We start from the raw sequence: 26,487 nt of genomic DNA, 5'->3' as shown, positions 1-26,487 counted from the left end.
GAAGTTCTGGGGGAAAAATGACATAGTGAAGAAGTATTTATAAAATGTCCAGAAGAAATCATAGGAGGGATAGCAAAGATTTACAGATAAAGTTTAGATGGCTGAGGTTCTTTATTTAAAGAAGAAGAAAAAATCCACATTAGTGTAACTGCAACTCATAATCCAAGCTAGGTGTATGGAGAAGGGGGATCTGGTTTCCCACCTGCATCTACTGATAGGCTTTTCACAGTCCTGTAGCACCCTTAAAAGTCCCATATCCTTCACTAGGGGAACTGATCAACCCTTGCAAGTCTTCCTAAGCGCTCTTGAAAATGGACAGATGCCTCACCAATCTGAGGTAAACTCACAGGAGGAAAATTGAGTTGACAGTTGGGGAAAGTCGCTCAGAAGGAGAAAGACAAGAGACAAAAATACAAACAAAACAAGAGAAGAAAAATCACTGTCAAGTTCAAATCAAAGCTTAGCTGGATCACTGATTGCTCAACACCTGTTGACTTTTTGAACGACTTCAAGCCAGTCTTCTCAATGTCAGGGATGGGGTTGTGATTAAAGAATAAATAGCTTCATATTGTGGCACTCAGTCACAATTTTTTTTTAAAGGAGGTACCAGGGATTGAACCCAGGACATTGTACATGGAAAGCAGGTGCTCAACCATTGAGCTACATCCACTCCTCTATTTTTCTTTTTTTTTTTTACATATCTGGTTTAGCCCTGTGGATCAATGAGGACCAAAAGGAAGCAGCAGTCCCACTAAAAATCTTAAAAATGGAATTTCCTCCCAAAGAGCCAGAGAGTACCAATTTTGGAAATACTGAGGTGTCATGAGTATTATTGTCTCTGTGATGTGGAGCTGAAATGAGGACATCAGGAAGGGAAAGTGGTTGGAGCTGAAGACAAGCATTTGATGAAACCTAGGACGAGCCAGACACTCTAACAGGCAGTTTACATATGTTATGTCATTTAATGACCTTGGGAGGTATGATTTTATCTCCATTTTGCAGATAGGGAAACTGAGGCTCAGAAATGAAGAATGACTTGTACACCAGGTTTTTGTTTGTTTGTTTGTTTTTAGGAGGTACCAGGGATTGAAGCCAGGACTTCAAACATGGGAAGTAGGCGTGCAACCAATGAGCCACATCCGCTCTCATGTACACCCCTTTTTAACTATGGGCCGAACTCTGAAGCCAGATCTGACTCTACACTGAGCAGTCTCCACAGGTATGGGAAATCTACACTGGCCCTGTCTGCTCAGCCGTGGACTCCATTCACACTGGCCTCATCTTTGGCCTATACAAGGGACACCCTATCCTTAGGGGAAGAGATGCTAGCTTACCTCTCTTGTGTCTTTATCTGGTATTAGTGTCTGGAAGAAGAGGTGATGCACCGGAGGTCGTAAGAAGTACTTCAGTCTGTGCAGGCATGGTCTGTTGGACAGACCACCTTGTGGTGTTGGTGCTGGTACCTGGGCGGGCCCAGGCTTAACAGGTTCTAATAGTGATATCTCCTTTCCGACTGATAGTGATATCTCTTTTCTGGCTGACAGTGATATCTCTTTTCCCACAGGGGTTTCTGGGACACAGAACCAAGGAACTTTCTCCAAGCGAGATTCACACTGTGGAGACTGTGGCCTGGGAGAGCAGCTCCGCGAAGAGGGAGCAGAAATATCCATTGGGGTGTCATGGTTCTGTATATCACTCTGGGGAGGGTCGGGCTTGCTTTGTGGTAAGTTAGGTAGTTCTCCAAGTGAGTATAGCATATCTCCAGGTGAATGTAGCACATTTTCTGGTATATGTGGCATGTCTCCTGGTGAACGTGGCATATCCCCTGGTGACTGCGGCACATCTCCTGGTGGGTGCGACACATCTCTAGGAGAACATGGCATGTCTCCTGGTGACTGTGGCACAGCCATTGGTGATTGTGGCTCATCCCCTGGTGACTGTGGCATGTCTCCTGGTAACCACAGTGTATCTCGCAGGTGTGTCACATTTTGTGGATATGATATGTTTTGAGGTGGGCCTGGTACATTTTGAGGTAGGCCCAGAGAGTCCTGAAGTGGGCATGATGAATCATGAGATGGACACAGTAAGTTCTGAAGCAGACAGAGTGAATCCTGAGGTGGGCTCGGTAAGTGTTGAGGAGGCCATGATGAGCTTTGAGGTGGGCTTGGTATATTCTGCTGAGGGCATGACACAGCTTGAGAAGGACATGGCACATCTCGAGGAGGGCATGACACAGCTTGAGGAGGACATGGCACATCTCGAGGAGGGCATGACACAACTTGAAGAGGACATGGCACATCTTGAGGAGGGCATGACACAGCTTGAGAAGGGCATGGCACACCTTGAGAAGGGCATGGCATATCACGAGGAAGACATGGCACACCATGAGGAGGGCATGGCATGCCTTGGGGAGGGCATGGCACATTTTGAGGAGGGCATGGCACATCTTGAGGAGGGTATGGCACATCTTTAGGCGGGTGAGGCAAGGCCTGTAGTTGGTGCTGCATGGTTTGTGGTGGACAAGACAAGGCTCGTGGTGGGCACGAGGAGGCTCGTGGTGGACATGGCGAGGTTTGCAGTGGGCAGGGCAAGGGTGCCCTTTGATTGCTGCTGCTACCATTATTGCTTGTTGGGGAGAGGGAGGGAACATCTGAAGTCAGCTGGAGGCTTGCCAAGAAGCCAAGGTCACCTTTGAATGCTGTTGAGCTACAGTTTGGCTCCCCTGGATAAACAGAGCCTCCACCGATGGACGTGGGAGGTTGAGAACCTTCAAATGTGGTCTCTTCCAGCAGGTCCAAATCCACAGGATCACTGTTAATGATTCTCCGTGCTATAGGCCAAGAGCTTCTGTCCACCCGCCCTTCCACTGCATCTTTGCCAGAGAGGCTAACACATGTCTGAACTCTGGTTGGCTCCTTCTGAGAAGGAGCAACAGGTTCTCGAGTCAAGTCAAGAGTAGCAATAGGCCTATTCTCATCCTCAGTTTTTGTCAGGTCGATCACACAGAGTCCACTGCGATCCTTTGGTCTTGGTCTGGTTTCTCTAGTTAAATCAATGAAGTCCTGTTGAAAGATTATGAGAAGAGAAGAGATTAAGCAGGGAGTCTCAGCTTTATCTAGGAACATTTTAAGTCCTAGCTTCTAAAAATGAGTATTATCTTTTCACTTACTGAAAATGTTATCTTGTCTAATGTGAGTGTTAATTTTCTTGGGTCAACCTTTTGTTCTGCCTAAGCTGTCAATTTCTCTACCATCTTACATTATACAAATGTTACATGCACATTACAGGAGGCAAACTGGGATTTTTTTCTGATCCAATGGGAACAGGGGAGAGGTACGGGCACTTTCAACCTTAATTCATGGCATAAAAAGCAAACTTTGCTTGGAAAAGCAGATATACATTATAACCTACAAGAGAAGCTAAGTAAGAAGGGAAGTCAATATAAGAGAATCTACTATGTGCTAGAAACATGTTGAATGCTTTTACATGATATCTTTAATTTTTCACAATTACCCTATGTGGCAGTTTCAGATTATTCATGAATCCCAAAAAGAGATGTTTGTAAACTAATCTATTCTGGGTGTATTACCCTTTGATTATACTGGATTCAGTTGAGGGGCCCTTGATTCATTTACCTGTCAAGATTAGGGCTTTGGTTTGACCATGTCAGTAAGGATGACTCAGGCTGAGTCTCTATCCCCTAGGTGGGACACTCAGGAAGACAAATGAGAAAAGGAGACAATTTTGCCATGTGACAGAAAGGAAAAGGCTCAAACAGCTAAGTCCATGGGAAGAGAGAGAGCACTGTCATGTTTGATCCTGGGGCCCTGGGGAGAGACGGGCCATTTGCCTGATAGCTTAGAGCTGATCTTGGGAAGACAGTGGAGACTGATATAGGAAGCCCGGAGAGACAAGCTGTGGCAGCTTGAGATTATTTATGAATTCCCAAGAGAGGTTATGTTTGTAAACTGGTCTGTTCATTTGGGCAAAAAACTCTTTGACTGATTTCAATTCAAAGGCTTTACTTAATTAAATCAAGATTGGGGCTTTGATTCAACCACATCATTAGGATATGCAAGGTTGAATCCCCACCCTTGGGAGCTACATAAAAGAACGTTCACTCAATGAGAAAACAGAAGAAGAAATACACAGAGGAATACAGAGAGCTCCACAGGCACAGAAGAATGAACTTTGATCCTGTGGCCCTGAGAAGAGAGATGAGCCATTCTCCTGATAGTCTACAGCTGATCTTGTGAAGAGACCAGAGCAGCTGAGGCTGGAAAGAAATGAGCCCTCCAGCCTACAGCTGAGAAAGGAAGAAGCTGGGTCCAAGGAGCATTGAGAGAGAGGAAGGCTGAACCTCACAGACATCACCCACCATTTTGCTTTAACATGTGGCAACAGACTCTGACAAGAAAAGTGACCTTGAGTTGGACACTTTAGGACCTTGTAACTGTAAGCTTTTACCCCCAAATAAATACCCTTTATAAAAGCCAACAGATTTCTGCTACTTTGCATTGGCACCTCTTTGGCAGACTAATACACCCTACAAAAGTAGGCATTGTCACCTTCAAGATACAGATGGGGAAATGAAGTTCAGCTGCGTTAGGTTATTTTACCTAAGGATCATGCAGATAAGTGCCAGAGTTATAGTCAAACCCAGGTCTGTCTCCTTTGCCTAGTTGGGGTTGAGGAATATAGAACATAACTGACTATGTAATCAGCCTAAAGTCAGATATGGAGGATAATATAATAAGGGTTATAAAACCAACAGTCTATGACTGAGACCTAACTAGCATTAATTACTAGAAAACCCCCATTCCTCAGCAAAATGTTAGGCAGTTCACAAAGTCTGATGATGCCAGTCAGGGGCAAGGTAATCAACCTCTATGCTGTGAGTCTGGAACCATACTGCCTTAACTTCCAGGTGTCTCCTTACCTGGTTGGGTACCACAACCGCTGGTACCTTAGGGTCCTGGGACTGCCAATGCTATTCCTGCTACTTCAGCTACCATGCTAGTTCTCTTAATAGATGTGATAGTCACCACTGTCAACAGCATCAAAGCAGAGCATAGGATTCCGGGAGTGTCAAGTAAGCAACTGGCATGAACCTTATCCTGGAATAAGGATTGTCTGTTGAAACCTAATAACTTGTTTCTAGAAAGGAGCCATATAGTATCACTGCCCTGCTCTAGAAGCCTTTGGTGGCTTTCTACTGCCAGCTAAACCGAATACAATTCGCTGCAGGGCCATGGAAGGTCTGAACTCAACTCCTCTTCCATTGCCAATTGCAGAAATGCAGCATCACTGCGTCCCTCCCACTTAAAATTCATCAGTAGTTTCATGTGAAGCTACACGATAAAGGCCCAATGTCTCAGTAAGGCACATAAGGACCTTCATAAAAAGGGCCTAACTTCTTCCTGACTTCTCCTTCCTCACTTGATCAGATCGTACAGAACTACCACAGATCCCCAAATGTGCCATGCTTCCTCAAGTAACTATCTTTATGATTGCTAATGTTCTTTGCTTTGCCCAGAATGACTATCGTCTCTTTGTTTGGAAACTTCTTGTCTTTCAAGATTCAGCACAGATATCACTGTGTGGGAAATCCTCCCACATCCCTTCTCATCCCAGATTCAATTAACCACTTCCTCTCGTAGGTCCTCACTGCACCTGCATTGACCTCTCAGTACCTGATATGCTGTACTGTATTTGTTGGCTTTTCAAGAGTGGTAAACGAAAATGCCTTCAGGGCATGTGAGTGAAGCAGGTTGTGTAATTACTATTACAGTGGGGAATTGTGGGGAATGTGGCAAACTGCCCCATCCAAAGCCATTCAAACTGAAAACACTGTTGGTCAAACAAAGTATAATAAAGTATGATGCACCAGTGGGTTCCCAGGTTGCAAACACTAGTACACGTTTCTCGTCTCCACTAAATATTAAGGAAATTAATTCATGTATTAATTCAGTCAGTAATATATTAATGAGCAAAAAGGTTGATAAGGAGTTTACAGCCTGATCCTTAACGATAGTCTGTGTCTCCTTCATCTCTCTCCGCAGCACCCAGAACAGTTAAGCATCAGCAGTAGGACTGCTTGAACCCGCGGAACCTCACAGAATGTGCCCACCCCAGCAGGCAGTAACCTCTCCCTGTTTCTTCCAATTTGTTATATAAGAAAACTTGCACTTTCTCCCCAAGAAATGGGTTTCTCTTTCTACCGCCACCTGGGGGAAGACAGCGAGGAAGAGAACACTGTACCAAAAGGGAGCATTTCAGTTCCCAGGCCAGCTTTTGATGTAGTAGATCTGGAGATTCAGACCATCTACATTCTGAGTAATAAGGGAAGTAGCAAAAGTTAGTATCGTGGTTCAGCAAGTGTTCTTTTTATGTTTTTAATTGCTTTTTTTGAGGTATAATTTTTGTACAATAAATTGCATGCATTTAAAGTATAAAACTTCAAAAATTTAAAAACTATCAATATATAGATCATTTCCACTCCCCTAAAAGGTTCCTTGGCCCCTAATGCTGTCACTGTCAATCTAGATTAGTTTGCATTTCCTAGAATCTCATATAAATGGACTCATACAGTAGGTACTCTTTCATGTCTGTCTTCTTTCATGCAACATAATGTTTCAAGATTCATCCATGTGGTTGTAGGTACCAGGAGTTAGTGCCTTTTTATTGCTAAGTAATATTTTATTGTATGGTTATACCGCATTGACGTTAATGGATATTTGGACTGTTTCAAGTTTGGGGCAATTAGGCATAACGTGAATGTCATATACAAGTGTTTATGCGAACATGTTTTCCTTTCTCTTGGTAAGTATCTAGGAGTGAAACTCCTGTGTCACAGAGGTGGTATATGTTTAATCTTGTAAGAAAACAGTGCCAAAGAGTTTTCCCAACTGGTTATTTTAGATTCCCACCAGCAATGTTTTAGAGTTTCTGTTGGCTCTATATTCTCACCAATACTCAGTACTATCAATTTTTTAAAATTTAGCATTTCAGTGGGCAGTAGTACCATCTCACTGTGGTTTTAATTTACATTTCACTGGAGACTGATAATTTTGAGTGTCCTTTCTTGTACTTATTAACCATTCATTTATCTCCTTTCCTGAAATATCTTTTCAAATCATTTGCACATTTCTATTGGACTGTCTTTTTTATATGCTGGATACAAGTTCTTCTTCAGATGTACATACCGTGAATATTTTCTTCTGTGTTTTGCTTTTTGTTTTTTCAATGGGGTGTTTCAAAAAACTGATGTTTTAAATTTTAAGTTCAAATTATCAAACATTTTTTACAGTTCATGCTTTTTAAGTTTTATCTAAGAAACCTTTGCCTACCCCAAGGTTGCAAAGATTTTCTCCTGTTTTCTTTTATAACTTTTTTCTTTTCTTTCTTTTTTTAAACACTTATTTCTTTCTCCCCACTCCCTCATTATTTAGCGTTTGCCATGCCTGTTCTGTGCTTGTCTTATTTTTTTCTTTTTTTAGGAGGCACCAGGAACCTAACCCGGACCTCCCATGTGGGAGGGAGGCACCTATTTGCCTGAGGCACCTCCACTCCCTGCTTTGTTGCCTCTCTCACTGTGTTTCCTCACTGTGGCTGTGTCTCTTGGTTGTGTCATCTTACTGCATCAGTTTGCTGCACCAGCCTGTCAGATCAGCAAACTGTCTTGCTTGCTGCTCTTCTGGAGGCACTGGGACCTCCCATGTGGTAGGCGGGAGCCCAGGCACTGGAGCCACATTCACTTCCCTACAACTTCTATAGTTTTATTTTACTTTATTTTTCAGGAGGTACCAGGGATTGAATCCAGGACCTCTTACATGGGAAACAGGTGTTCAACCACTGAGCTACATCTGTTCCTCAAAGAGAGCTGGTTTGTTTGTTTTTAGGAGGTAAGGAGATTGAACCCAAGATCTCAAATATGGGAAGCTGGTACTTAACCACTTGAGCTACATACACTTCCCATTTCTGTAGTTTTAGCTTTTCCATTTAGGTCTTTATCCATTTTGAGTTAACTTTTGTATTTGGTATGAGGTAAAGGTCAATGTTCACTTTTTCCCATACAGATATCCAATTGTTACAGCACAATTTGTTTAAAAGACATTCATTTCCTCACGGAATTGCCTAGGCACTTTTTGAAAATTAAGTGGCCATAAATGCGTGGGTTTATTTCTGGACTTTCTTTTTTGTTCCATCAAGCTATATGTCTACCTAACATCAATATCACTCTGTCTTGGGAAGCGGACTTGGCCCAATGGATAGGTTGTCTGCCTACCACATGGGAGGCCTGCGGTTCAAATCCTGGGCCTCCTTGACCCGTGTGGAGCTGGCCCATGCACAGTGCTGATGCGTGCAAGGAGTGCCGTGCCACGCAGGGGTATCCCCCACACAGGGGTGTCCCCCACGTAGGGGAGCCCCATGTGCGAGGAGTGTGCCCCGTAAGGAGAGCCGCCCAGCGCGAAACAAAGTGCAGCCTGCCCAGGAATGGTGCTGCACACATGGAAAGCTGACACAACAAGATGACGCAAAAAAAAAGAAACATAGATTCCTGGTGCTGCTAATAAGGATAGAAGCGGTCACAGAAGAACACACAGCAAATGGACACAGAGAGAAGACAACTGGGGGGCGAGGGGAAAGGGGAGAGAAATTAAAAAAAAAAAAAAAACCTTAAAAAAATCACACTGTCTTGATTACTCTAGCTTGAAACAGTAAGCCCTCCATTTTTTTTTTTTTTTAATCTCTGAAATTGCTTTGGTTATTCTAAATTGTTTGCTTTTACATAAAATTTAGATTCACCTTGTCAATTTCTACCCCCAAAAAAGAAAAAAAAAACCTGCTGGAATTTTGATTGGGATTGTGTTGTGTGATATATATATCAATTTAGAGAAGTGACACCTTAATAATACTGAGTCTTCCGATATATGATGAACAAGATATATCTATTCATTTTTTAGATCTCTTGTAATTTCTTTCAGTGATGTTTTGTAGTTTTTAATGTACAAGTTTAGCAGACATTTTATTAGATTTATCCCTAAGAATTTAATATTTTTAGTGATATTGAAAATGTAAATATATTTTTATTTCATTTTCAATTGTTTATTGCTAGTATATAGAAATGCTATCAATTTATGTATATTATCCTTTTATCCTGTGACTTTGCTAAATATACTATTTCACATAACTTTTTTTTGAAGATTCCTTAGAGTTCTCAAATATGAAAAATCCTATTGTTGGTGAATAAAGAAGTTTCATTTCTTTCTTTCCAATCTATATGTTTTTAAAATCCTTTTCTTGTCTTGTTGCAGTGGCTAAGACTTCCAGTATAATTCTGAATAGAAGTAGTGGGAGCAGACATTCTTGCTTTTTTCTTGAACTTAGAGGAAAGAATTACAGTCATGCTTTATTAAGTATAATATTAACTTTTTTTTTTAAGATTTACTTATTTCTCCCCCCTTGTTGTTTGCACTTGCTGTTGTCTGTTTGTTGTGTGCTCTGTGTCTGCTTGTCTTTTTAGGCACCACCAGGAACTGAACCTAGGATCTCCCATGTGGGAGGGAGGCACCCAATAGCTTGAGCCACATCCACTCCCTGCTTGTTGTGTCTCTTGGTGTGGTTCCTTGTTGTGTCTCCTTGTTGCATCAGCTTACTGTCTTGCTTGCTTAGGAGGCATTGGGACCTTCCATGTGGTAGGTGGTTGCCCAACTGGTTGAGCCACATCAGCTTCTCACATGGGTTTTTCAAAAATACTGTTTATCAGGTCGAGGAAATTCCTTCATTTCCTAGTTTGCTGAGATTTTTAATTGGGAATAGGTGTAAAATTTCATTGAATGCTTTTTCTGTACCTTCTGAGATGAATGATCTTATGAGTTTTCTCCTTTGTTCCATTAATATCAGAAATTACATTGACTGATTTTCTAATGTTAAATTTACCTTGTAATCCTAGAAAAAACTTGGTTATGATGTTTTATCCTTTTTATACTGTCAGATTTAACATACACTTTATGAAGAATTTCTGCATGTTCATGAGGGAATATTCATTTGTAGTTTTCTATTCTTGTAATTAATTTTTCTGGTTTTTCTATCAGAATAAAACTGGCCTCATGAAATTAATTAGGAATTATTCACTTCCCCTCTATTTAGTTGTTTGGTACTATATGTTCTTTAAAAGTTTAACAAAATTCACCAGTGAAGCTACCTGAGCCAGAAATTTGCTTGGTAGGAAAGTTTTTAATTACAAATTAAATTTCCTTAGTAACTATAGGGCTAATAAAATTATCTATTTCTTTTTGTGTCAGTTTTATAACTTGTGTGTTTTCTTGGAATTTATCCATTTCATCTATACCGTCAAATTTATTGGTATAAAATTGTTCATAATAGCCCCCATTACCCTTTTAATTTTATAATCTATACAGAATTTTTTTCTTTTTTGTTCAATCTATAAATAATTATTTTTCTTGGTTCTCTTTTTTAAATTCCCAATATTGGTAACATGTGTCCTCTGTATTTTTTTTTTTTTTTTTTTGTCCTTGATCAGTCTGGCTAGTTTATCAATTTTATTAAATTTTTCAAAGAACTAGGCTTTTGCTTAATTAATTTTAGACCTTTTTCCTTTCCAAATATAAACATTTAAAGCTATAAATTTCCCACTAAGTGCTACTTTGGCTTCATTTCACAAATTTTTAATATGTGGTAATTTTATTATTTTTCTAATTTCCTTTGTGATTTCTTCTTTGGTCATGGGTTGTTTTGAAGTGAGCTTTTCTAATTGTTTTGTTGATGCTGATGTCTAATTTACTTTCATTATGGTCAGAAAAATATGCCTTGTAAGATTTCAGTCTTTTGAAATATATTGAGACTTGTTTTATGGCCTAACATATAGCTTACCTTGGTGAATGTTCCCTAAGGTACTTGAAAAAAAGTGTATTCTGTAGTTGTTGGATATAGTTCCATAAATGTCAGTCAGGTCATAGTAGTTGATAGCATCTTCAGATCTTTGATATCCTTATTTGTGGGGGTATGTAGTTGTTCCATTAATTACTGAGAGAGGTACATTAAAGTCTCCAACTATGATTCTGGCTTTGACGCTCTCAAGTTCAGTCAGTTTTTGCTTCACATATTTTAAAACTGTTTATTAGGTGTGCATATATTTATAAATGGTATAGTTCCCTAATGCAGTGATTTTTTTTTTAAGGAGGTACCAGGGATTGAACCCAGGACCTCATACATTGGAAAGAGGCACTCTTGCACTGAGCTATACCCGCTCCCCTGTATTGATCTTTTTATCATTATGAAGGATCACTCTTCATTTCTAGCAACTCTCCCTGTATTGGAGTCTTTTTCTTCTTTTCTTTATAAATTGATGTGTACTTACATTTTATATAAATGGAATTATACAATATGTTACACAATATATTTAGTTCATAGTTATGCAATCATACAGTATTTGTCCTTTTTTATCTGGCTTGCTTCACTCAACATAATGCCCTCCAGGGTCATCCATGTTGTCACATGCTTTACAACTTTATTTCTTCTTACAGCTGCATAATATTCCATTGTGTGAAAGTACCACAGTTTGTCCATTCATCAGTTGATACACACCTGGGTTGTTTCCAACTTTTGGCAATCGTGAATACCACCACTATGAACATGGGTGTGCAGATGTCTATTTGTGTCACTGCTCTCAGTTCTTCTGGGTATATACCTAGCAGTGGTATTGCAGGGTCACGTGGTAAATCTATATTCAACTTCTTTAGGAACTGCTAAACAGTCTCCCACAGGGGCTGTATCATTTTGCATTCCCACCAACAGTGAATAAGTGTTCCTATCCTCTCCAACACTTGTAGCCCTCTCTTTTTAATAGTGGCCATTCTGATAGGTGTGAAATTATATCTTATTGTAGTTTTGATTTGCACTTCCCTAATCATGAGTGATGTTGAACATTTTTTTCATTTGTTTTTTTGTTGTTGTTGTCATTTGTATTTCTTCTTTGAACAAATGTCTATGCAAGTCTTTTGCCCATTTTTAAATTGGGTCGTTTGTCTTTTTACTGTTGAGTTGTAACATCTCTTTATATATCATGGATATTAAAACTCTTATTGGACATGTGATTTCCAAATATTTTCTCCCAAGGAGTCATTTTCTGTTATTAATAAAGCCATTCCAAATTCTTTATGCATGTGGTGGTTTCAAGTGTATGTGCCCCAGAAAATCATGTTCTTAAATATAACCCATTCCTGTGGGCAAAAACCCATTGTAAGTAGGAACTTTTGATGAGGTTACTTCACTTAAAGTGTGTTTCACCTCAATCAAGATGGGTCTTAATTCCTATTACAGGAATCCTTTAAGAGAATGAAAGTCAGATAGAAAGCAAGAAAGCCACAGGAAGCAAGAAGCTGAAATGGAACCTAAAAGAGAAAGAAGAGACCAGGAGACATTGCCACGTGCCTTGCCACATGACAAACTAAGGACCCCAGGATAACTGGCAGCCAGTTCCAGAATGCCACAGTCTAGGGAGAAAACAGTGCTTTGATGATTCCTTGATTTGGACTTTATTTTAACCTCAAAACCGTAAGCTAATACAATTCCATCATTTCAGTCAACCCATCTCATGATATTTGCTTGAGCAGCCAAGGAAACTAAAACAATGTATATATATTTTTTATTCTCAGTGTATTTGCTGTCTTTGTATTACAAATGCATCTCATAAAGACAGCACATAGTTGGTTCTTGCTTTTTTGTCCAGTCTGAAAATTTCTGCCTTTTGATCGGTGGTTTTGGCCCATTTGCATTTAATTGAATTATTACTTAATTACTGTATGCTTTTAAATCCACAGTCTTGCTACTTGTTTCCTATTTGTCCTATCTGTTTACAGTTCCTCTGTTCTTCCTTTCCCACCCTGCTTTGTGTTGTTAATCACATATTTTAATTCCATTCTAATACCTCTATTGGTTTTCTAGCTATATCTCTTTGAATCATATTTTTAGTGGTTGCTATGGGGATTACAGAATGCAAATTCAACTTATAACAGTGTACTTATAAAATATGGACTTACTTAAGGTAAAATATAGGAATCCTGTAAAATTATATTTCTATTTACCCTTGGTGTTTTTGTCGCCATATATATTATATCTATATATATTATACACTCATCAAAATAGTATTACAATTTTTTTTCTGACCAGCTGTCTTTTAAAGAATTAAAGAAAAAAAGGATTTTCTCAGTACCCAAACATTTACAATTTCTGCTTCATTCCTTTGTGTAGATTCAAGTTTTCATTCTCTTCAACCTAAATTTCTCGTGTTGCAGATCCGCTAGCAAAAAAACTCTCAGATTCTGTTTATCTGAAAATGTCTTTATTTTGCCTTCATTTTTGAAGGATAATTTTGCAAGATACAGAATTCCTTGCTGAATGTTTTTTCCTTCTATCATTTGAATATATCATTCCAATGTTTTCTGGCCTCTGCAGTTTCTGATAAGAAGTCACCTATTAATTGTATAGTTATTCTCTGGCTATCAATGAGTAGTTTTATTTATCTTGTTCTGGGTCTGTTAAGCTTCTTAGATCTGAAATTCAACGCCCCCCCCAAACTCAAGAAAATTCCAGCCATTATTTCTTCAAAATATATTTTTTTACAACTTCCCCAACTTCCCTTTCTAAGATTCTCAGTTACACTTACCTTGGACTCTTTTGGAATTACCCAATAGATCTTGGAGACTCTGATCAATTTTACTAAAGCTTTCCCCCACCTTCTTCTAACTGGGTAATTCCTACCAATCCATCTTCAACTTCACTGATTCTTTCTTCTGTCATTCCAATCTGCCGTTGAGTCCATCTACTTAATTCTAGATTTCCATTTTTATAATTTAAATTTCTCTGTTGAGATTTTCTATTTATTCACTCATTGATACTGTATTTCCTTGAATAATTTAAACATTTTTTTGCTTTAAAATATTTACTAAATCTAACATTTTGGCTCACTTACAGTCAGTTTCAATTGACTACTCCTTTTCCCCCTAAGTATAACCAAACTTCCTTTTTCCTTTTATGTCTAGTATTTTTTGGCTCAAAACCAGACATTGTAGGTGATACATTGCAACACCATTGGATGTGAATGTGTTCTTCGAAGACCTGTCTTTTCTTTTGTTCTAGTAGATAGATAACTTGCTTGGATTCAAACTGGAAACTCCCTTGCACAACGCAGGTGTTGATATCTTTGTTCTTACGGTTTCCAGGGTTGCTGTTTTAACCTGGACCCTTGCAGGGTAGTGTCTCCCCTGTGCCTGAATAATTTGGTTGTCAGCCAATGATCTGGGCAGAGGTTATACTCTAATTTTGGGGTTGTGTGTCCTGTGGTTTGCATGCTTCTAAGAATTCATCCCTAATTTCCAGCTGCTCTGCCAGCCTTGAGCTAATCCCTTATGTTTCTTTTCTTTAATCTTTTTTATGTTTACCTTTTTAAATTTTATTTTTTAAAAAGATACTTAGATAACTTGAATGTTACATAAAAAATACAGGGGATTCCCACATGTTCTGCTCCCCACATCTCCTACACTTTCCTACATTAAACAACACCCCTCATTAGTGTGGTACATTCACTACAATTGATGAACACATTTTGGAGAATTGCCACTAAGCATGGATTACAGTTTACATTGTAGTTTACACTCTTTCCCATACAATTTTGTATGTTATGGCAAGATTTATAATGGCCTGTATCTGTCATTGCAATGTCATTCAGGACAATTCCAAGTCCCAAAAAATGCCCCCATAATACATCTGTTTTTCCCTCTCGCTGCCCTCAGAGCCTCCAGTGGCCACTGCTTCCACATCAATAATACAGTTTTTTTTCCATTGCTAGGATCACAGTGAGTCTATAATAGAATATATTAAGTCTACTTTAGTTCACAGTTCATTCGCCAATCTTGAGGATTCTGGGATGGTGATGTCCACTCCACCTCTAATTGAGAGAAGTCTTCAATCCCAAGCCCAGTGGATGGGGCTCTCTTATTTGCAGCTATAGACTCTCTCAGTTCTTTGGTATGGTGTTTGTCCATCATCACTTCCTTGTTAGTTGTCCTGGGTGAGACCAATGAACTGGAGAGTAGGTGTTGCAACTCCATTGAGAATCAGGGCCCAGCTGGCAGATGGACAGCCCAAAGATCTAAGTCTCTTGGATGTACACCTACCAACTCTAGTACTAATTACAGGTTCAAATATTAATAGAAGGAAAGAAGAGCCATGTATAGGGAAACCACAACTGAGTTCAACTCTTTCACTCTGAGGAGCATAAATTCCAAAATAGGGCCCACTGGCAAGACACCTAACTCCTGAGCTATGTGCCCTGACTATAGTGTCTGGATGTCTCCAGAGCCCACAGGAACTCCATTATTTGGAGTAGTATCTACTTTGGCCCCAATGTTTCAAATCCATTAAATTTCAGCTTCTGCCACCCAAATTGTGAATGACCGGGGAATGCACTCAGTTAAACAATAGCGAAGTCATGGATATTGCCCCATGCAGCTATATTTATAAAATATATCTACTTTATCTTTTATAGTAGATTCTACTGTAGCATCTGCCTGTTCTTTCAGTGGGCTCTTAGGAGAGTTTTAATAGCTATGGTGAGGGAGTTTCATGGATTTGAAATACAATCCAACACTATTACTCTCTCCACCTTAGAGAGAGTTCCTTGTTCCCTTCTTCAATAATTCCATAGTACACTAACCACACTAATATTACTTTACACCTATCACAGGGCATTTTACAGAACTGTGATTATCCCTTCTCTACCATGAGACAATACCTCTTTTAGTATTTATTCATTCCTGTAACCTTAGTTCCCAAATGGTGTCTGTGAATTGGCATATGTTAAATGAATAAATTTAATCCAATAACATTTGTTGATTTGTCCTCCCTTCTTATTGTTCTCTCATAGTCCTCTTCACTCCTAATTAAGCAATTTGCATTTCCATCACGTTATTCTTTTTTTCATGTTAATCTAATTAAGCTTTCCCAGATAACAAATTAGCTAATTTTAATAGCTGTTTTGCCAGAGGGAGGAGAAATAGATGGCTAAGGCTCCCACACATTTGGAATCTGCAGAATGAAACTAGGCAATAAGTCTATTAAGCCAATGTCCTCCCTATTTTTGGATCTAGATACCTTCCAACAACCTTATGAGGTAAATATCATTGTTTACATTTTATAGCTAAGCAAACTAAAGCTCTGAAAGCAGAATACTTTTCTTCCAGGATTCTGGACTTGTTTAAATTGGAAGTGTAATATTCATCTATACCAGAAAACTGCTGTCCCAAAGCTTAGCATCTGATTGTAGTATTGCTATTAGAATTTGATGCTCATCACTCTAGTTTCAGTTCACGGGTTTTAGTTTTATTTTTCTTCTTGGTAAAAATATTAGTTTCATTCAGGATATAGATTTTTTTTTTTTTTTTTTAAGCAGGAGAGCCTTTCAAAGTTTGCCATGTGATGAAGCCAGAAATTTCTGGCCCAGACTTCCTTATAATACCCCCATATTACCTGCTCACCTTTTCCACAGGACCTAGTACAGTACCACTGTGCCTGGCACAGCAAGAACTATCAGCTGAGTTGAACTGAAGTAAGTGTTATGGGGAAAGCTGATCCTCCACCCTTCACATATGGAACTTTCTTTCATCAAGACCAAAAACAAGAGATACTTCAGGTTTCTCTCTACCTATTACCCTTTTCTACAAGTAAAAGGAATGGTTTTGTTATTTGGTGAAACTAGGATCAAGAACTAAATCAAGAATGACTCAGGCCCCTTCTCTGTTTCAACTGAGTACAATTAATAGCCCTATATCCTCAAGACAGACACTGTATCTGCTTTTACCTTATGAGAGTTTGACATGCATTCTCCGCCCTTGCAGTTTGAGGTAGATGTGGGGGCAAAGAGAGTATAGGGAGCACAAGTGGGGTTGTAGACCCATGAAACTTATTTTAATTAGGCAACAAAGAGCTATTATATTGATCTCCATCAATCTGACTTGTATATCCTGGTTCTGGCTCTATGGATTTGCCTATTCTGGACATTTCCTATAAATGGCCTTTTGTATTTAACTTATTTCACTTAGCATAATGTTTTCAAGGTTCATACACATTGGAGCATATTTCAGTACTTCATTCTTTTTATGGCTGAATAATAGTCCATTGTGTATATGTGTATGTATATCTATACCACATTTGGTTTATCCATTCATCAGTTGATGGACACTTGGGTTGTTTCCATTTGTTGGCTATTATGAATAATACTGCTATGAACATTTTTATATAAATTTTTGTGTGAACATATGTTTTCAATTCTCTTGGGTATAATATACCTGGGAGTGTAAATTTGCCATCCATATATACTCTTTGGTGAAGAGTCTGTGCAAGTCCTCTGTCCATTTTCTAATCGGAATGTTGTTTTCTTACTATTAATATTAAGGTTAGAGTGTTCTTTATATATTTTGGATACAAGTCTTTGGTCAGATATGTTATTTTTAAATCTTTTCTCCCCATCTGTAGCTTGTCTTTTCAGTCCTTTACAGGCTCTTTTGCACAGCAATTTTTTTTCCCCTTGAAGTCCAATTTATCAATTATTTTTCCTTTTATGGATTATGTCTTTGGTGTCATATCTAAGAAATCTTTGCCTGATCTCAGGTCATAAAGATTTTTGCCTGCCTATGTTTTCTTCTAAAACTTTTATAGTGTTACATTTTACATTTAGATCTATGATCTGTTTTGAGTTAATTTTGGTATAAGGTGTGACGTGTATGCCAAGGTTAATTTTTTTTTGCCTTTGAATATCCAATTCTTCTAATACCATTTGTTGAAAATAAATCTTTCCTCCACTGAATTGCTTCTGTACCTTTGTCAAAAATCAGTTTGCTGTACTTGTATGTTTCTGGACTGTGTATTCTATTCCACTGATATATGTGTTAATCCCTCTACCAATACCACAACGTCATGATTATTGCACCTAAATAACAAATCTTAAAATCAGGTAGTTTGATTCTGCCAACTTTATTCTTCTGTAAAATTGCTTTAGCTAATATAGTTCCTTTGCCTTTCTACATGAGTTTAAGAATCAGCTTATCTATATCAAATTTGATAGACTAAGTTAAAGCTATACATAAATCTGGGGAGAAATGACATTTTTAATATGTTGAGTCTTCCAATCCAGGAACACAGTACGTCTCTCCTATTTAGGACTTCTTGGATTTCTTCATTAGCATTTTGTAGTTTTCAGCATACTGATTCTGTATATTTTGGTAGATTTATACTTATTTCATTTTTCAGTGATTATGTTTTAAATTTAGGTTTCCTTTTGTTTATTGCTAGTATATAGAAATATGATTGATTTGTCTGTGTTGACCTCATATCCAGTGACTGCTAAACTCATTAGGTCTAAGAGGTTTTTCGTTTTGTTTTGTTGGATTCTTTGAGATTTTCTATGTAGACAATCACGTCATCTGCAAACAGGAATACTTTTATTACTTCCTTTCCAGTTTATATGCTTTTTGTTTCCTTTCCTTGCTTTATTGCATGAGCTAAGTTTTCCAGTACTATGTTGAATAGGCAGGGAAGACTGACATCCTTGCCTTGTTCCAGATCTTAGGAGGAAAGCATTCAGTCCTTTACCATAATCATGATGTTAACTCTGGTTTCTTTGGCAGATACTTTTTATCAGGTTGGGGAAGTTCCCTTCTACTTCTAGTCTGCTGAGAGTTTCTTATTATGAATGGTGTTGAATTTTGTCAAATGCTTTTTACTGCATCAATTGATATGATCATGTGGTTTTTCTTCTTAAAACTTAACACAATGGGATACATTAAGTAATTTTCAAATAAACCAGTCTTGCATTCCTGGAATACATTCCACCTGATTGTGATATATTATTCCTTTAATCTATTGCTGGTTTTGATTTGCCAATATTTTTCTATTGCTCTATACTTACGTTTTTTTGGCACTACTTTTGGATTTGGTATTAAGATAATTCTGGCCTCATAAAAGATGCGTTAAGAGTTTGCACTCAAGAAGTGGACTTAGCCCAATGGAAAGGGTGTCGGCTTACCACACGGGAGGTCTGCGGTTCAAACCACGGGCCTCCTTGACCCGTGTGGAGCTGGCCCATGCGCAGTGCTGATGTGTGCAAGGAGTGCTGTGCCACACAGGGGTGTCCCTTGTGTAGGGGAACCCCACGTGCAAGGAGTGTGCCCCGTAAAGAGAGTCGCCCAGCATGAAAGAAAGTGCAGCCTGCCCAAAAATGGCACTGCACACACGGAGAGCTGACACAGCAAGATGATGCAACAAAAAGAAACACAGATTCCCAGTGCTGCTAATAAGGATAGAAGCAGTCACGGAAGAACACACAGAGAATGGACACAGAAAGCAGACAACTCGGGGTGGGGGAAGAGGAGAGAGAGAAAAAAAAAAAGTTTGCTCTCATATTTTCTGGAGGAAGTTGTATATACTTGGTGTTATTTCTTCTTTAAATATGTGGTACAATTTGCCAGTGACATATGTGAGCCTGAGATTTTCCGGAATGTTTTAAACTATTTATTCAATTTCCAAAATAATTATAGGACTATTTAGATTACCTGTTTAATCTTGGGTGAGTTTGGTTAGTTAGTGGTTTTTAGGGAAGAGGTTCTTTAACTAAAGTGTAAATATATGTCCTTAGAATTGAGTGCCCAACCTCTTGAACAACTTCTGCTCTCTGCTGGTTGTGGCATCTTGCTGGTTGCAGTGTCTGTTCGTCTTCTTTAGAAGCACTGGAACAGAACCCAGGACCTCCCATGTGGGAGGCAAGTACTCAACTGCTCGAGACACATCTGCTCCCCCAACTGTCTTTTGAAAGTTATAATACAGTACATGGCTTAATGAGGTACTAATACGAAGGAGAGGAGAGACTTACCTTTTACAGGCTAATAAAGTCACTTTTTTTCTACCCCCTCTCCCACTACTCTGCTGTTTTTGCTGTCTGTGTCCATTTACTGTGCGATCTTCTGTGTCTATATGTCTTTTTGTCTTCTCTTCTCGTTTTTCTCCTCTAGGATTTACCGGGATTCAATCCAGGGAATCTCCAATGTGGAGAGAGGTTCCCTGTCACTTGTGTCACCTCAGTTCATGGTTTCTTTTGAGTCTTGCCTTGACTCTCCCCTTCAGTTCTCTTTTTTTGTGTGTCATCATCTTGTTGCATGGCTCGCCGCACGGGCACTGGCACTCGCCATGCAGACTGCTGTGTGGGCACTTGGCTTGCTGCACGGGTCACTGTGTGGGCACTGGCACTTGGCTAGCTGAGCGGGCACTAGTTCTCCACGTGGGCCCCCTTTTTTGTTTTACCAGGAGGCCCAGGGATCGAACCTGGGTCCTCCCATATGGTAGGTGGAAGCCCAATCACTTGACCCACTTCTGTTTCCCTAAAATCACTTTTAAGTTTCAATTAAGCAGGATCAACCTTTGGAACTGGGAAATTAAATTAAATTAAAAGTTACATTAGAACAGCAGAGTCTGAAGGATTCTATAGCAGGAACTCCTTCCATCATCACAGTTAGAGAAATCGCCACAACTCAGGCTTAATTCATCCCCAATATTAAGATAGTAAGTATGGTATAGGTGCATCTTTCTTGGGCTTGAGGTTCCAAAGTCAGCCAGGACAACATAATGCCTATTCAAAATTACCTCTGAACAGGACCCAGTATAATGGGGCACCCAGGGGCCAAAACTAGGTCAATATGGGAATCAATATAAATAGTAATTTAACAAATGTGTTAAATTAAATTTGTAATTTAACAAATGAGTGGACATCTATAGGCAAAAAAAAAAAAAAAAGAACCTTTATCTAAATACCACATCTTGTATAAAAATTAGCTCTACATGGGTAAGAGACCCCAATATAAAATGGAAAACTAGAAAATTTTTATAAAAACTGGGAGAAGATCTAGGGTTAGACAAGAGTTTTCATTTTACTTTGTTAATTATTTTTTTAGGAGGTACTGGGGATTGAACCAAGGACCTTGTACCTGTGAAGCAGGTGCTCAACCACTGAACTACATCTACTCCACTAGATAAAGAGTTATTTTTAGACTTGTCTCCAAAAGCAAGATCTATAAAAGGAAAAACTGATAAATTAGATCTCATCAAAATAAAAACCTTTTGTTAGGTGAAAACCCATATGAAAGAATGAAAAGATATGTTACAGACAGGAAGAAAATACGTGCAAACCACATATGAAACAAAAGATTAGTATCTCGACTATATAAAGAACTCTCACAACTCAACAGAAAACAAAACAAACACCAATAATCCGAATAAAAAATGGGTAAAAGACATGAAGCAGACATTTTACTGACTGCAAATAAGCACATGAAAAGATGTTGACCATGAGTAGCAATTAGGATAATGCAAATTCAAACCACAATGAGTTAGCATCACATACCTATCAAAATGGCTAAAATAAAAAATAGTGACAAAACCAAATGTTGGCAAGGATGCCAAGAAACTGGATAACTCATACCTTGCTCGTAGGAATGTAAAATGATACAATCACTCTGTAAAGCACTTTGACAGTTCCATTAAAAAAAAAAAAACAACTAAACTAAACATACAATTATAACAGGACCCAGCAATTACCCTCTTGGGCATTTATCCTAGAAAAACAAAAACTTATATTCACACAAAAACCTGTACATGAAAGTTCATAGCAGCTTTATTTGTAACCACCCCAAAATGGAATCAGCCCAGATGTCCTTCAACAGGTGAATGGTTGAAAGGACGGTGGTATATATAGACTATGAAACACTATTAAAAAATAAACAGGAATGAACTACTGATATACACAATAACTTGGGATGAAGCTTTAGGAAATTATGTTGAGTGGAAAAAGAAAACTGCAAGAGGTACATATTACATGATTCACTGTACATAACATTTAAAAAATGACAAAACTTTAAAAAAGAAGGTAAGCAGTTGCCAGGGTTTGGGGAAGGGGAAATGGTGATGGGAGAAAGGTGGGGATGGTTATAAAACGGCAATATGAGGGACCCTGGTGGTGTTGAACTGTTTAATATCTTGATTGTTGTGGTGTATACATGAACCTAGACAGATGATAAAACTGTACAGACCTTAATATGGACATACACACACACAAATGAGTAGAGTAAAACTGAGGAAGTCTGAGTAAGAGGCAAATTGTGTCAGTGTCAATATCCAAGTTATGATATTATACTATAGTTTTCTAAACTGATACTACTGGGAAGAACTGGGCAGGGTATACAAGGGATCTCTTTTTATAATTTCTTACCACTGCATATGAATCCGTAATTATCGCAATAAAATAAATATTAATAGAAATGGATTTCATCTATGGAGTGAAATAGGAATCCATGAGTCTATACTAATGACAGGCTGACAGGCAGACACACAAAAGAAAAAACAACTCTTGACAACGGAACACCAACTAATAATTGATATAACATAACTAGGGGAAAGCGGATTTGGCTCAACGGATAGGGCATCCGCCTACCACATGGGAGGTCGAAGGTACAAACCCAGGGCCTCCTGACCCATGTGATGGGCTGGCCCACGCGCAGTGCTGATGCACGCAAGTAGTGCCCTGCCATGCAGGGGTGTCCCCCGCGTAGGGGAGCCCCACCAGCAAGGAGTGCACCCCACAAGGAGAGCGACCCAGTGTGAAAAAAGTGCAGCCTGCCCAGGAACGGCGCCACATACAGAGAGCTGACACAGCAAGATGATTCAACAAAAAGGGCCACAGATTCCGGGTGCCGCTGACAAGAATACAAGCGGACACAGAAGACCATGCAGTGAGTGGACACAGAGAGCAGACAACTGGGGGAGGAAGGGGAGAGAAATAAATAAAAAATAAATCTTAAAAAAACCCAAAACATAACTAGGGAAGTCATGATTTTGTAACCATTATAGTAATAATTGATTCAGGCAAGAATCATCAATGGATGTTAAAGATAGTGTGACACTTTGATGAAGATTAGGACATTTATTGGTCTCAAAGGATCTTCCAACAAATTTCTTATTAATTACAAAAGGAAAAACAGTATGTTTAATATTCTACCAAATAAAAGGCTGGAACTCTTCAAAAATCTTCAAAGTTATGAAAGACAAAGACTAAGGAACCATTCTACACTAAAGGAAGCTAAACAGTCATGAAGACTGAAAGCAATGCAGGTTCCTAGATTGGATCCTGGAGCAGGAAAAGAAATTTCTATAAAGGACATTATTGGGATAATTGGCAACATTTGAATAAGGTCTGTAGATTATAGTATTTCATCAAAGTTAAATTTCCCAAGTTTTATATTTGTATCATATAAGTGGAATGTCCTTGTTCTGAAGAAAAACACAGTGCAGTACTTAAAGGTAAAGGGGCATCATGTCTACACCTTATTCTCAAATGGTTAAGAAAATACACATACATACACACACAGGTAGGGGCATATAATGAAGCATATGTAGCAAAATGTTAACAATTTGTGAATCTGGGGACAGAGTTTATGGGAAGTTTTAGTACTATTCTTGCAAACTCTCTGTAAGTTTTAACATTTCTATTTAAATGTTAATATGCTAATATTTCACTGTATTTCATGATGGGTTCAATAGCTGGTACAATAAAATGCGCAAAATTTTCCTCTCCTTTCTTTGACTACAAAATTTCTATCACTATTTGGATACAGCAAGCAAAGGTCTGTCTAATAAGACCAGGCTAAGACTTCAAAAGTCATATATGACTTCGGAACTATTCAATTTAATATTAAATTTGCTTCTCTAAAGTTAAATATTACCCCAAAACAAAGATACATAATTAAAGCAAAAAGACATAAAAAGATGAAAAATAAATAGGACAAACAAATAAAAAGAAAGTAGGGATGTAAATAATAAATCAAAGAATTCACAATGGAAAAAAAATAGCTAATTTACAATCATAAAGGGTACAATTAATAAAGCTATCATAAATCATAACATAACAGCAAAATATATACAGCAAAGACTGCTAAAAATACAAGAATTTAAAAAAACAACCAAAATGGGAGACTTTATTGCTTCTCTCAGAATTAACTGATCAATAAATAAGAATATAAAGGATTTGGATTATCATTATAAACTTGATTTAGAAGCTGTAGAGCAGCATATATAGAAGAGTGGTAAAAATTGATTATGTATCATTCAACAAAGAAAATTTCAATGAAGTCCAAAAAGCAAAAGTATTACAGGCTAAATTTTTAGAGAACAGGGAAATAAAACTAGAAAACAGCAAAAGAAAAGAAATTAAAGACATTTAACTATTTGAGAATTTAAAACAATTTTCTGATTGACTCCTGGGTCAAAGAAGAACTCTAATCTAAATCAAAGACCATTTAGAAACTAATGGCAACTTCCCTACCTTTCAAAACTTACAGGGTGAGCCTACATTAAAACCTAAGATGTTAAGGAGAGGTCTAAGACCTGTGAGGAAAAAATTATACAACTCTATTGGAAAACACTAAAGTGGGTCTAAATGTTGTTCATGGATTAGAAGATTAAATATCATAAATAAGCCACTCCTCTCCAAATTGATATACAGATTCAACAGTCCCAATTAACAGGTTTTACTGAGGAACTCGACAAGATGATCCTAAAATCTGAATGGAAGAACGAAAGACCAAGGAGAGCCAAGATACTTCTGAAGAAGTCCGTGTGGTACTGGCAGCAGACAGTCAAAGAGACAAATGAAGCGTGAGAGCAAATTCACAAACATGAACCACACGTATAATGAACATTTGATTTAGGCCAGAGCTACTATTAAAGATCAGGAAGGAAAGGATGGACTTTTCAATTAATGCTACTGGAACAACTGGTGTCATATTGGGGAAAAATGAAATCAGATCTGGAATTCACACCAATACCATATATCAATTTGAGGTGTATTAAATACTTAAAAGTGAAAAACCCAACTGAAAATTTTGAAGAAAAAAATACAAGTTTATCTTTATATCCTCAAGGTAAGGAAGAATTTCTTAAGATACAAAGTACAAACCGTAAAAGAAAATATTTGGCTAGATTAAAATTAGGATTTCTGTTGGTCAAGAATACCATAAAACTGTAAGATAAACCACAAATAGAAGAAGAATGTTGGCAGTGATTGATTTAAGATATGGAATACTATATACTCATGAAAACTAACTAACTATAGCTATATGCTGTATGGATTAATCTTGTAAACAAAATACTGGTGGGGGAAATGCAGGACAAAGGAGAATAGCATACAGTATAATTTCATTCATAGAAAAGTTCAAAAATAGACAAAACTAAGCTATTTACTTAGGTACACATATATAGGTGGTAAAATTATAGAGAAAAGCAAATAAGCGATTTCCATGACAATCAGGAAGCAGCTGGGGTGGGGATGTGTGCAGAGCAATCATATCTAGTACTTCTAGATTGCTGACAATGTGTTTAAATGGGCTTGAGTTTTTAATTCATTCTACTATATGCTTGCTTTATATATTTTTCCCCATGTGCATTTGTGTGTGTGTGAGAGAGAGAGATCTTTCTCAATAAACATATCTTAATAAAAGAAAGGAATCCTTGGAATAAACTCATTGGGAAATTTCAAGATTTCACAAAGAAAACTTTGAAAGCCCATTTGAAAAAAGGATCTTAAAAAAATATAAATACATGGGAGTATTATACTTTGTTCTTGGGTAGAGTGATGCAGCATTGTAGGAATAGTTAAAACTTCCTAAATTAATCTCTAAATTTAAAATCCTAAGGAGTTCCAGAAAATGGGATAAAATGATACCAAAGTTCATTTATACTGTGAAACTTTTGATTAAAAGTATATATATTAAAAAAAACCCAGAAAAACTGGAAAGTAATAAGCAAAGGAGCAGCCCTACCCTAATTTTCACTGTATACTGTTCTTTCTGCAGTATTTGAATTTTTTGAGCAAGCACTTTTTTTTTTAAGGCAGTACCAGAGATTGAACCTGGGACCTTGTACATGGGAAGTAGGTGCTCAAACCACTGAGCTACACCCACTCCCCCATATAATTACTTTTATAAGAGAATTTCAAAGTTCAAAGAAAGCTGGTTCTCACCAAATTAATCCATACATTTAATAAATTCCAAACATCTTGATTTTTAATGTAATTGAAAAGATGATTTGAAAGTTCACACGAAAGTTTACCTTATATCAGGGGTTCTTAACAAGGGGTCTGTGAGCTTGAATTTAAATTTTAAAAATCCACATTATTCTTGTGAGGACGTGTTGGTGTGGGTGTGATATATTTATTAAATAATACACAGTATAGTGTGGACTTAGTAAAAGGTCTGTGGTTTTCACCTGACTGGCAAAGGGGCCCACGGAACAAGAAATGTTAAGAACCCTGCATTATATAGAAAATTATAAGGAAAACAACAAATAAGGAAGAAGGCTTTGACTTAT

General features: G+C 38.0%; 1 protein-coding gene across 4 annotated transcripts in view; it reads right to left on the bottom strand.

Moving 5' to 3' along the window:
• Nucleotides 1–26,487, bottom strand: part of SIMC1 (SUMO interacting motifs containing 1) — a 93,528-nt gene that overhangs the window by 54,103 nt on the left and 12,938 nt on the right. For all 4 annotated transcript variants that reach the window (XM_058282467.2, XM_058282475.2, XM_058282470.2 and 1 more), the window contains exon 2: nucleotides 1,335–3,062. In XM_058282467.2, coding sequence (XP_058138450.1) covers nucleotides 1,335–3,062 — 1,728 coding nt within the window. The remainder of the gene's footprint in view (nucleotides 1–1,334; nucleotides 3,063–26,487) is intronic.

Source organism: Dasypus novemcinctus, chromosome 2 (assembly GCF_030445035.2).
Source record: "Dasypus novemcinctus isolate mDasNov1 chromosome 2, mDasNov1.1.hap2, whole genome shotgun sequence".
NCBI classification, from domain to species: Eukaryota; Metazoa; Chordata; class Mammalia; order Cingulata; family Dasypodidae; genus Dasypus; species Dasypus novemcinctus.
This window is presented reverse-complemented; position numbering and strand designations above follow the sequence as displayed.